A 13,842-nucleotide genomic window follows, 5' to 3' on the forward strand; every position below is an offset into this window, starting at 1 on the left:
CCTGCGGCTAATTATAGGGGGACCCCATGTAATTTTTTTGGGGGTCCCCCATTTTAATAGCCAGTTAAAGCTAATTATACAGCTGTGAGATTATATTAATAGCCTGGGAAACTCAATGGGTATTACCCCCTTCCCAGGCTATAAACATCGGCCCCTAGCTGTCAGCTTCCCCTCTGCTGGTTACGAAAATTGCGCCCGAGCCCACGCCATGTTTTTCCAAAAAATAATCTTTTATTAATTAAATACATGTACAGTAAACTGCACACACACTTTATTAATTGTATTTGTCACAGACATCTATATATCAACATATTCTATTCTATTTGTATTTGCTGTATGTAATCCATCTCTTCGATCCTGTCGGCTCCTGCAGTGATTTTACAGTACATGGCACTTGAATTGCCGGCTTTTCTTCTATCTATATATGTAATATAAATACATATATGTGTGTGTGGCGCGCCTGTCAGGGCCGTGGGGTACTCGGGCCGGGTCCGAGTTCATCGGGGGGGGGGGGGATTTGTCACGGCAGTAGTGACCCGGTCCGTGGCCCTGGGCGTCCAATAAAATTAATACTGAAGGGGAAGGGGAATAAAGTTTATAGGGGATTTGCTCGTGACGCCACCCATGGTGCTCGGCAATAGGGAAATGGCCGACGCTGTGGTTCAGGTCCACAGGGGCAGTTGATGATGCAGCAAAGATGTTACAGCTCCCCATGGGTAGAGCTAGGGCCCAGGGCAGTTAAAGAGTTGAAGTCAATGATGGGGAATGTTGTAATGCAGGGAAGGTGACACAGTAAATAAATCTGAGGACACAGCAGGGTGCAGTTTTCACACTTTACTCACAGTTCTTTGGTACAGTCACCAGCCGGGTGCTGTGTCCTCCGGGTCTGTGGTCCAGCCAGCTCTCAGGTAATTTAGGGTTCACTTTCCCGAGACTCCCTTTCTTATGTTCCTTCCCTGGCCATCTCTCTGCCCTGGCTTCACCCTCCTGCCCTGTGCCTCACACACAATGTCCAAAGCCAGCAGCCTCGGATCTTGTCGGGCGACGTCCTCCTGTCCCCTTGATCCTATGTGGCTGCATTTTCAGCGGTTGTGTGTGGATGTGGCTGTGGAACATACAGATACCACAGCCTCCGGCTAGCTAGCTGAGTCTTGCAGTTCTCCACTACTCTGGGGGCCGGTCCCCTACTGCAACCTGGTCCTTCCACCCGGCGTGGATTCGGGCACCACGGGTGGATTCCTCCCTTCCCTGGCCCCTAGGAACCCTTCTCTCAGGAGCTTCTCTCTCCACTCCTCCTCACCAAGTCCCTGACTGACTAACTCCTCCCTTTTGTTTCCATGACAACTCCTCACAACTGACAACCTTCTCCACCCACACCCTCTACCTAGTTCCCCTTCCAGCCTGAGATAGGGCCCTCCCTCAATAGGGTCTGCCCAGATCCCCTGGTCTGGAGTGGTGTAGTGTGGGTCTCGGGTAGTGCCCCTTCCTTACCCGAGAGCGGAGTACCACACCTCTGGCTGAGGTGCAGTACCTCTGTGGTGACTGGACCCTCAGGGGCGCCACATTCATCACTGACATGTATATATAGATGTATTCTATGTGTATACATGTATTGTATCTTTTCTATCTATATATATAATTGCCTAAGGGGTACTTCCGTCTTTCTGTATGCAACTTCCGTCACGGAAATCCCGCGTCGCTGATTGGTCTCGCCAGCTGCCTGTCATGGCTGCTGCAACCAATCAGCGACGGGCACAGTCCAATTAGTCCCTCCCTACTCCCCTGCAGTCAGTGCCCGGTCCATACTCCCCTCCGGTCACCGCTCACACAGGGTTAATGCCAGCGATAACGGACCGCGTTATGCTGCGGGTAACGCACTCCGTTACCGCTGCTATTAACCCTGTGTGTCCCCAACTTTTACTATTGATGCTGCCTAAGCAGCATCAATAGTAAAAATATGTAAAGTTAAAAATAATAAAAAACAAAAAACCTGCTATTCTCACCCTCCGTCGTCCGACGATCTGCTCGCGTCTGCCACCATCATCCATTCCCAGAGATGCATTGCGAAATTACCCAGAAGACTTAGCGGTCTCGCAAGACCGCTAAGTCTTCTGGGTAATTTCGCAATACATCCTGGGAACGGAAGATGGCGGTTGCCACGCGCGAATCGCCAGAGCTTCGGTGGATCCCGGCGGGTGAGTATATCACTATTTTTTATTTTAATTATTTTATTTTAACAGGGATATGGTGCCCACACTGCTAAATACTGCGTGGGCTGTGCTATATACTACATGGGCAGTGTGATATACTGCGTGGGCTGTGTGATATACTGTGGGGGCTGTGCTATATACTACATGGGCAGTGTGATATACTGCGTGGGCTGTGTGATATACTGTGGGGGCTGTGCTATATACTACATGGCCAGTGTGATATACTTCATGGGCTGTGTGATATACTGCATGGGCTGTGTGATATACTGCGTGGGCTGTGCTATATACTACATGGCCAGTGTGATATATTGCGTGGGCTGTGTGATATACTGCGGGGGCTGTGCGATATACTGTGGGGGCTGTGTGATATACTGCGGGGGCTGTGTGATATACTGCGGGGGCTGTGCTATATACTACATGGGCAGTGTTATATACTACGTGGGCTGTTCTATATACTGCGTGCCCTGTGTTATATACTGTGTGGCCTGTGTTATATACTACGTCGCCTGTGTTATATACTACGTCGCCTGTGTTATACACTGCGTGGCCTGTGTTATATACTGCGTGGGCTGTGCTATATACTGCGTGCCCTGTGTTATATACTGCGTGGCCTGTGTTATATACTACGTCGCCTGTGTTATATACTGCGTGGCCTGTGTTATATACTACGTCGCCTGTGTTATATACTGCGTGGCTGCTATATACTGCGTGGGCTGTATTATATAGTACATGGGTTGTGTAATATACTGTTTGGGCTGTGTTATATACTGTGTGGCCTGTATTAACGCATCGGGTATTCTACAATATGTATGTATGTATATAGCACAGGCCACGTAGTATTTGTCTGCTATATACTACATGGCTCCTATATACTACGCGGCCTGTGCTATATACTATGTGGCTGCTATATACATACATACATATTCTAGAATACCCAATGCGTTAGAATCGGGCCACCATCTAGTTATAGCTCTGGCAAAAATTAAGAGACCACTACAACATGTTCAGTTTGTCTGATTTTTCTCTTTATAGGTATATTTTTGAGTAAAATGTACATTGTCTCTGAATTTCCAAGCAATACATTTTGTATTTTTTTTCTGACAGAGAAAAATGGTCACATATTTTTTACAAAACCCAGTGCTTTCAGAGCTCAAATAATGCACAGAAAACAAGTTCATATTAATTTAGATACAACAATACTAATGTTGTAACTCAGGAAGAGTTCAGAAATCAATATTTTGTGGAATAACCATGATTTTTAATCACAGCTTTCATACATCTTGGCATGCTTTCCACCAGTCTTTCACACTGCTTCTGGCGCAAAAATGTAAGCAGTTCTTCTTTGTTTGATGGCTTGTGACTATCCATCATCCTCTTGATTACATGCCAAAGGTTTTCAATGGGGTTCAGGTCTGGAGATTGGGCTGCCCATGACAGGGTTTTGATGTGGTGGTCTCTTAATTTTTGCCAGAGCTGTATATGTGTGTGTGCTTTGAGGAATATTTCCTTTGAAAACAATGTGTAAATGACGTAGAGAATTGCAGTATGTAAAAGCTCATGTTAAAATCGCACTGGGTTCGGATGTAAATCGGATGCTAGGTGTGAGAAATCGGATTGTAATCGCATTACACTCGTGCGACTCTCGGCAGGGAGACTCAGACCGATTTTTCATATGCTTAGTGTGACTCCTGCCTAAAGAATAGAGTGGGCCATACACATGAGGCAGGCAGCTATCTTTTCTCTGAAAGAGACTTATCTCCCTTGAAAATAAACAGACCTTCTCTCCCCCAACATTGCCTGATTGGAGCCCCTCCCCCCACTTGTACAATTTTTTATTTTTTTATTTTACTCATTTATATAGTGCCATTAATTCCACAGTGCTTTACAAACATCACTGGCACTGTCCCTATTAGGTTTCACAATCTAGAACATCAAACAATCATCCGGATCCCTCTGAAAATATTTAGCTAATTTCATCTAATACGTATAGGGGAGACATTCATGCCCCCTATTAATTTATTTGTAATTCACTCATCTTTGCTACTGCATTTGAGAGCAGTATGATATTTAGTGGCATGTAAAAGTTTGGGCACCCCTGGACAAAATTGCTATTGTGAACAGCTAAGCAAGTTGAAGATGAAAGGATCTCTAAAGATAAAGATGACACATTTCTTTTATATTTTAGGCAAAAAACAATATATATATTTTAATATTTTACATTTTAAAAATAACAAAAAGAAAAATGGGTACCCTGCAAGGTTAGTACCTAGTAGCACCCCTTTTGACAGTATCACTGTCAGTTTCACCCCTCAGTGCTTCTGGGATGTAGTTACTGACAGCTCAGCCATCCAATCCGGTACAGGGGTGTGCTGAAGCTGTCAGTACTTTGATTGACAGCTTGGCCATCCAATTTGGTACAGGGTCATGCTGAGCTGTCAGTGTGTTGATTGACAGCTCGACTATCCAATCTGAGGCTGGGAGGCGTCGTCTGTCTCCAAGTGTTTATTATCCGGGTGATTGCCATGCTACTTAACTGAGCTGCTTCTTCCAGACCTCTGCCAGACGTAAATTCAGCTAATGAGGTTTGTGCTTCCTGTGCCTTGAGTTTTTTATACTTGATCTTTTGTTGCCCGACCTTGAACTTTGTTCTGACCATCCGACTGTTTAACTCCTTCTGCTCTGATTCGTTATCCTCTTGGTATTCTGACCTCTAAACTTTTCCTGACCACGTTTTTGTCTCTTCCTTCTGTTTATGATATACCCTCCTGGCTTCTGACCTTGGACTCCTTGACCACTCTGACTCACGGCTTGGCCAGGAGAAGTCACTAGCATCAAAATCACAGCTTGTAAATGCTTTTTGTCGCCAGCCAAGAGTCTTTTAATTCTACTTTGAGGGATTTTCATCCATTCTTCCTTGGAAAATTCTTCTAGTTCTGTGAGATTCCTGGGTCGTCTTGCATGTACTGCTGTTTTGAGATCACAGATTTTCTATGATGTTCAGGTCAGGAGACTGGGAGGGTCATTGTAAAACCTTCAGTTTGCGGATTTTGAGGTAGTCTATTGTAGATTTTGATGTGTATTTAGTAAGATCTTATCCTTTTGTAGAAGCCATCTTTTTTTCATCTTCACCTTTTTTACAGATTATGTTATGTTTGCATCAAGAATTTGTTGAAATTTAATTGAATCCATTCTTCACAACCCCAAAGCAGGAATGATCCACCCCCATGTTTAATGGTTGGCAAGATGTTCTTTTCCTGAAATTCGGTTCCCTTTTTTCTCCACACATATCTTTGATCATTGTGGCCAAACAGCTCTATTTTAACCTCATTGGTCCACAGGACTTGTTTCCAAAATGCATCAGGCTTGTTTAGATGTTCTTTTGCATAGTTCTGATGCTGAATTTTATGGTGAGGATACAGGAGAGATATTCTTCAGACAACCCTTCTATGTAGGCCATGTTTGTACAGGTGTCTCTGAACAGTAGAAGAATGAACCACAACTCCAGAATCTGATAAATCTTTCTGAAGGTCTTTTGCAATCAAGCGAGTGTACTGATTTTCCTCTATAGCAATCCCTCAAGCAGCTCTCACTGAAATTTTCCTTGGTCTTCCAGACCTTATCTTGACCTCCACTGTTCCTGATAACTGCTATTTCTAAATTACATTTCAAACTGAGGAAAGGGCAACTTGAAAACACTTTTCTATCTTTTTAAAGCTTTCTCCTGCTTTGTGGGCCTCCACCATTTTCAGAGTGATAGGCAGCTACTTAGAAGAATCCATGGCTGTTGTTTTTGTCACAAGTTTAGAGGAGGCTGGGTTTTTATAAAGCTGTTAAATTGTAATCACCTGACCTTTCCTAATGATGATAGTGAAAAAGCCACAACCCTAACATGCTAAATAAGATCTGAATCCTTGGTCAAAGTTGTCTGAGCACACAAATCTCCAAAGGTGCCAAACTTTTGCATCAGCCCATTTTTCTTTTTGTAATTTTTAAAAATTAGAAAAAAAATAGATATTTTTTTGGGGAGGACGGCTAAAATACGAAGACAATGTGTCATCTTTAACTTTAGGCCTTTTAGAGATGATTTCATCTTCAACTTTCTGAACTGTTCAAAATAACAATAATTTTGACCTGGGGTGCCCAAAGTTTTACATGCAAATGTAGCGATAGAGACCCTAATGCTAGCGATATATCACTTACTGGGCTGCATGCTGTAGTTTTGATAAAAATTACTGTTTTATCAGCAGGAGATCAACATTAAAAGACTAGTAAGTCTGCTGCCAGGTCTCCATCCATATTCATGAACTCTACTGTATATAACTCTTCCCCCAACACTAATTGGCAGCTTTCTGCCTATGCACAGTTTACACAGAAAACTGTCAGTGGTGTGGGTGGGATTATACAAAGCTCAGCATTTAGGGAACTGGTAAATCTATGCAGATAAAACTGATTTTATCAAAACTGCAATAATCAGCCCAGCAAGTAGTACATAGCTGGACTCAGGGTCTCTGCCCCTACATCATGCTGTTCTTAGATGAGGTAGCAAAAACCTTAAAAGGGAATTTTCCACTAGGATTTTGCTATGTAATCAGAGAGCAATATGATGTAGGGGCAGAAACCCTGATTCCAATGATGTATCACTTGCTGGTTTTCATTCTGTCATTTTGATAAAATCACAGTTTTCTCTGCAGGGGTTGTAGCAGTGCTGACAATGCTGAGCTCTGTATAACTCTGCCCACACCATTAATTGGCAGCTTTCTTTGTACACTGTACATTGGCAGAAAGCTGCTAATAAGTGGTGGGGGCAGGGTTATATAGAGTAAGAGGACTACAAGGCCCAAAACAACTAGTTAATTAGTGATATCGACTACTGATAAAACACTGCTTTTATAGAAACAACACAGAGACAAATGACACATCACTGGAATCAGTGTCTCTGCCCCTGAATTATGCTGCTCTCGGATTACATAACAGTATGATCAACCCTCCTCAGCCATTTATATGCAGATCAGTGTCCTGCCCATAGCCTGGAAGAGGTCATTTACTTATAAGAAAAATGTGGATTTTTCTGGAATAAGACATCGGATCACAGACATGAAGGTATCACTTTATGCAGCTTCCTATGATGCCCATATAGACGGCTTAGGTGGGTTGATCCTACTGACAGATTCACTTTACGTGTATCTAATAATATGAAGCAACAGGGGTACAAAACTACATGATACACACTGCCACTATCAAAGAACATAAGGAGGGAGTACAAGATGTCAATCAATGGCTGACACAAAGGAGGAACCTTCTGTAATTGTCATCCTCAACAAACAGCTTTCTTCTTTATTTATAGAAATATTAATGAAAGATTCCAAATGAAATGTATGAAACGTATATTTAACCACTGATTTTTAGGATATACATATGTATGATAAATCTATGTTACCAGAGATGTGTTTATGTTACAGTAAAGGTGAATTTGTTACTTTTCTGTTCTCTAACATACTTTATTTTGGTTATTAGGTGATTGGCAGCCCCACAGTGTCACAAAGTGATGACAGATCTGATCCAGAGCCTCAATCATGTCCTATAACTGCCCAAATATCATCACTCCCAGCGCCATCAGAAACAATACACTTAGAGGAAGAGATTGTCCTAGGAAGCCTAAATCTCAAGCCAGATGATAAAAAGTCATTCAGTGCATCAGAACAAAGGCAAAAGGTGTGCGATATTACTGATGACAGTGTTCCCAAACCTATGCCTAAACCTGACCTACACACAGACGAGACAGAGACCAATGTAGATACTGGACACAGAGTAGGAAATCGAAGGCACCAGCTGCCATCTGTCTACGGGATGGAAAAAGATCTACAAAATATTCCCGTGTATACATATATTCAAGATTTACCTTCCAGGCAACGAGACTCTTCCTGCCCTCTGGCTGTCAAAGGGAACAAAGAAACCGACTTCATAACCAAAATATTTCCTCCTGAGAGATCTCAACGACTCCATAGTAATAGCAAGGAGCTCACCGAGGAATTTTTCATTTAATGTCAGCCCATGCTGCATCTATTCTCCTTGGAATGAAGGAAAATCACTTGTTTTTATGATGAGACTTTTAGCATTCAATAGATGATACCATTATTTAATTAGAAATGTGTCTTGTTTAGTCTTGTTAAAGGTTACTCCCCCAGAAATAACAAATTATAACTTGGTAATCACTGGGGGTTTGATCACTGGAACCCCCAGTGATTCTGAGATCATAATCCCCAGAACAAGGCTCTGTTGCCTTGTCTTGAATGGAGCGGAGGTGATCATGCTCCTCTTCATCTTCATTAATTGACTGCTGATGAAAGCGGAGAACATTGCTTCGCTATGTCCGGCAGTCTAGTTGACGATGAATGGCCAAAGGTCAAGCATCGACATACCTGATCATTCAAGATAGAGCCGCAGAGCCGTAATTTAAGGATCTAAGGTAAACCATTATCTTATTATAGGAGGCTTCCCAAATTATCCATAGGATATGCTGATCGCTGAGGTGCAACCAACAATTGTTTTTTCTGGAACAACCCTTTGAAGGAATGAAACAGCGGTTCATCATTTAATAATTTATATCTTGACATCTAAATAAAAATATAAACTACATTTCTTTATAAATCAAGTTGTATGTGATATAGTTTATTCGTAGTTAGAGCTACGCTCCGGAGCCGGGTCTCACAGTATTATTTCCATGTTCCTGTACACAGTTCACATTCACTGTATTACATTATGGGAACAGTGCTTTTCATACAATAATATTAATTAAACACGGAAAAACTATAGTGATGTCAATGTGGAATATAATTTTGTGCAATTCAGCTGAAAATGTGTGACTTTTATCTTTCTGTTTTCTTTGAATCTTTAAGTCATCCGCTGGGCCTCAGAAACTAAATGTCACGACTCAGCTGTTGGGTGACCCAGGACCAGGGGCTCCTTCCCTGTCCCTAACACTAGGGGGTGCCCCAGCTCAACCTGCTCCCTGGGATACTTCAGATGGCGAAGATGCTGCCCTTGCCTTATCTCCTAAGCTAGCCCTCCATTTGTTCTCTTTCCTCACCCAGAGAAGAAGGGGTGCTGCTATGAACCGGATTAAACCAACCCATCAAACAGGGCAACACAGACAAGGGTTAACAGAAAATTCCAGGCATGCAAAATATTCACTCACATATAACAGAGGAATCTACCACGATGTGAAGGTAGGGGAATAAACCAAAATAGAGAAAGATAAGGAATTACCACATGTACAAACTAAGCAACAGTCACAGATAACTCCTTCAACTCTCTGTCATGGTTTGGACAGGGTTAATGCCCTGCCCTCTCAGGGTTAATTGTTGTGGCCTCTTTTTGGATCTGGAAGGGATATTTATACCCACACTGGACTAGGATTCTCTGTCAGTTATACTTTCACTCTGTCAGCGTGCCTGACCCCCTGGTGTTCGTGGGCATACTATGTTGTTTGTTTGCTCTCCGTGCTCGATCTGATCTGTTTGATTCTCTCAGCTTCTCTGCTTTGTGTTTCTAGTCATTTGCTTACTCGGCTTTCTGACCTTCGGCTTCCATCTGAATATCCTTCTGTCTCACCCTCCAGTACCTCGCTTATCTCCCGGTTATTGACCTCGGCACATTTGACTACTCTCCGGAGCCGTTCGCCTTCTTTGCACCAAGGCGCCGGGCTCTGCCCCTGGCCACTCCTCCTCTGTCACATGGTTCAGGTCCTGCTTGCTACCCGGTGAGTTCTCCTCCGTTCTGTTCTGGGCTCCCTTACTGTGGCGAGTAGCCTCCCGGCAGTAGTTACACCCGGGATCCTTGACACTCTCCTTCTCATACCAACTCCTTTCCCTCCGTTAGCCATGCAGCAATAAAGCTAGCTCTGACAAGGATTAGTAACAGAGCCCCTATTATAATGGGGAAAGGAGTGGCTAACCGAGCACAGATGTGAGCACAGGGATTTCCAACATTGCCGAATAACCCCTGTTCTGCCAGAAGAAATAAACACATTTAAAATGACTGAGAAATGCTTCTTCTCAGCGCCCGAGTAGGAGCAATCTGACGCTGTGGTCTTCTGGCTCCACACTGTCGCGGTAACCCCGTGACACTAAAATAAGCATAATTCAGTATTTCAAAACCCTGTGCAGTTTAACCCCTTAACAACCTATGATCATTCTTAAATTTGCTAAATCATGGAATACTGGCTGCAGAGCTGAATAAAAATAGTTTTTATTTTCTTAATTTGTGATCTGGACTGCATTTTCAGGTGATCGATTCTCTTCAAGGCTACTTTCACATTAGCGTCGTGCACTGCACGTCGCTATGCATCGTTTTGGAGAAAAAACGCATTTTTTCTCCATTGACTTGCATTAGCGACGCAGTGTGACACATTGCCACACATCGCAACCGTCGTGCGACGGTTGCGTAGTGTTGCGTCGGACCGTCGCCACCAAAAAACGTTGCTTGTAACGTTTTTTGGTGCGTCGTTCCCATCTTTTCCGACCGCACATGCGCGGCCGGAACTCCGCCCCCGCCTCCCCGCACCTCACAATGGGGCAGCAGATGCGTTGAAAAACAGCATCTGCTGCCCCCGTTGTGCGGCGCTTGCACAATATGCATCGGTGCGCTGCAACGTCGCATTGCGACGTGCAGTGCACGACGCTAATGTCAAAGTAGCTTAAGTCATTTTTGCATCTTACTTTGATACATGGGGTTAATTTTTATTCAACTGTCATATTCTCTCCTTTCTTGCTGTTATTTACTGATACAGGACCACTAAAATACATTTAACTCCTTCCTGACATTTGCAGTGTATATATACGTCATGATCGGGAAGGACATATATATACGTCATGATCGGGAAGGATGTATAGGGGGCTGTGCGTCGGCGATCACCGCCAGATGTCAGCTGATTCAGACAGCTGACATCCAGCACTCAGTGCCAGGAGTGGTGCCCGCACTGCTCCTGGCACTTTAACCCCCTAAATGCTGTAATCACAGCATTTAGCGAGCAGGCAAAGGTAAGAAAGCCCCTCTGCCCTTGGATCGCAGACCGTGAGATGTCATCGTGGGGTCCCGATCGTTGCAATGGTGACCCAATGTCGTAATGACGACATCCGGGTCACCAGGCACTAGCAAGTTAGTTAGTGATTCCATAATTTTTGCCAGGGGTTGTAATATCCGGATCCGTGCATTCCTCAACCTAGAATCTGCAAAAACTCTAGTGCATGCCCTCATCATCTCCTGCCTTGACTACTGCAACCTCCTACTTTGTGGCCTCCCCTCTAACACTCTTGTGCCCCTCCAATCTATTCTAAACTCTGCTGCCTGTAATCTACCTGTCCCCCTGCTATTCCCTGGCCTCTGGTCTCTGTCAATCCCTTCACTGGCTCCCTATTACCCAGAGACTCTAGTTCAAAACCCTAACCATGGCATACAAAGCCATCCACAACCTGTCTCCTCCATACATCTGTGACCTCGTCTCTCGATACTTACCTGCACGCAACCTCCGATTCTCACAAGATCTCCTTCTATACACACCTCTTATCTCCTCTTCCCACAATCACATGCAAGCTTTCTCCCACGCATCCCCCCACTCTGGAACGCTCTACCCCAACATATCAGACTCTCACCTACCGTGGAAACCTTTAAAGGAACCTGAAGACCTACCTCTTCCAACAAGCCTACAACCTGCAGTAACCACCAATCCACCAAAACACCAGCTCTGCCCTTGGCTATTGTATCCTCACCCATCCCTTGTAGATTGTGAGCCCTCGTGGGCAGGGTCCTCTCTCCTCCTGTACCAGTCGTGACTTGTATTGTTTAAGATTACTGTACTCGCTTTTTATTATGTATACCCCTCCTCACATGTAAAGCACCATGGAATAAATGGCGCTATTCTGGTCAGAATTGTAAAATTTGGCACGGTCAAGAAGGTGAAAACAGGCTCGGCGGTATTTTTATTTTCCTCGTTTTTCTCTTATAACAGGGGCTGATATATTAGCCCCAGTTACAATGGAAATGTTGCCTCCTGACTGCATACTAGATATACATGCTTGATAAAGGCTGATGTCCAGCCGAAACGTTGCATCTTTGTAATGGCAGAATAAAGCTTTTCTACTTCTTCACCTGGATATGGATGCTGCTCCTTTCTTCAATTTGGTTGTGCATACTAGAGCTGTCTGGGTCTCCTATGATCCAGGAGCTCCTGCTTTCTCTCTATATGCAGTGATCACATGATCACTATGTATGCAAAAGGATCATCATCGTCAGTGCTTCCTATTACTGCCTACACAGCGCTTTTTTAGCAATGTGTATAGACGTTTAAATTCTATCGTCAGTCCAGAAGCAGTTAAGTCCAAATGGACATTATCAGAGATTTTTATCTAGGGGCATATACTTCTTCCCTTGTAAGATATTGGCCAATCACAAGCAGGCAGCAACATATAGGGGGGAAAAAAAAGAACATGCTGCCATAATAGCTTAGAACAGGTTTTCCCCAGTGTGAGACATGTAATGACAGTCACTCACTGCAGAGCAGTGTGGGATTACGAAGTGGTGGAAGGACAGCAGAGGGAAGTGTGATTACATACACCCTTCAGCTGTCATCTCACTGCAGGCAGTGTGAATGGTGTTAGAGGGGGTTTTGCAATTTGCAGAACAGCACAGGTGAGCTTTGTCACTTAACAAACAGGTCGGCAACTGCATCTCTTCTTTTACAGCACTGACAGCTCTGCTGTACCATCCTCACCTTACACTGTCTGCTGTGAGATGACAGCAAGTTGTGGAACAATCAGAGGAAAAGTATAATAGAAACACGTCACCACTTCTGTATTTATCACCCACTCCTGGTTTTGGCTTACAAACACTGATGTATAGGGTTGAGCGAAACGGATCGGACAAATTCAAAAATCGCCGACTTTAGGCAAAGTCGGGTTTCATAAAACCCGACCTGATCCTAGTGTGGGATCGGCCATGTGGTCGGCGATCTTCGCACCAAAGTCGCGTTTCGTATGACGCGTTCAGCGCCATTTCTCAGCCAATGAAGGAGGACGCAGAGTGTGGGCAGCGTGATGACATAGGTCTCGGTCCCCACCATCTTAGAGAAGGGCATGACAGTGATTGGCTTGCTTTCTGCAACGTCACAGGGGCTATAAAGGGGCGTGCACACCGACCGCCATCTTACTTCTGCCGATCTTAGCATAGGGAGAGGTTGCTGCAGCTTCATCAGAAGAAGGGACATAGTTAGGGAGGGAAGATTAACCCCCAAACCGCTTGTGCTGTAGCGATTTCCACTGTCCAACACCACTTTTGTTTTGCAGGGACAGTGGAGGCTATATCTTTGTGCATCAGCGCTGTAGCTTATTAGGCTGCCTTATAAGCCCTGATAGCTGCATTGCTGTTTGCACGCCGCTGTGCAAACCAACTGCTTTTTTAAAAGTAAAAATCCTGTTGCTCCTTTCTGCACAGTTATCTTGTTTATTTGTCCACACTTTTGTGTGCAGCAGTCCTTTTTGTTGCTGCCATACTTGTCCTGAGATCGTTGTAGGGAGATTGAAATTGTCCTCCACTAAACAAAGCTATGCCGCCTGTGCACTCCTGTTACCAATTTTGA

At 44.1% G+C, this 13,842-nt stretch overlaps 1 protein-coding gene across 3 annotated transcripts in view; it reads left to right on the top strand.

The window, feature by feature from the left end:
* FAM124B (family with sequence similarity 124 member B) overlaps nt 1-10,507 on the top strand; it is a 59,364-nt gene extending 48,857 nt beyond the window's left edge. For all 3 annotated transcript variants that reach the window (XM_077290864.1, XM_077290862.1, XM_077290863.1), the window contains 2 exons: nt 7,725-9,436; nt 9,829-10,507. In XM_077290864.1, the coding sequence (XP_077146979.1) occupies nt 7,725-8,252 (528 nt within the window). In that variant the 3' untranslated portion in view covers nt 8,253-9,436; nt 9,829-10,507. The remainder of the gene's footprint in view (nt 1-7,724; nt 9,437-9,828) is intronic.
* The last annotated feature ends 3,335 nt before the right edge of the window (nt 10,508-13,842 follow it).

This window comes from Ranitomeya variabilis, chromosome 2 (genome assembly GCF_051348905.1).
Source record: "Ranitomeya variabilis isolate aRanVar5 chromosome 2, aRanVar5.hap1, whole genome shotgun sequence".
Taxonomy (NCBI): domain Eukaryota; kingdom Metazoa; phylum Chordata; class Amphibia; order Anura; family Dendrobatidae; genus Ranitomeya; species Ranitomeya variabilis.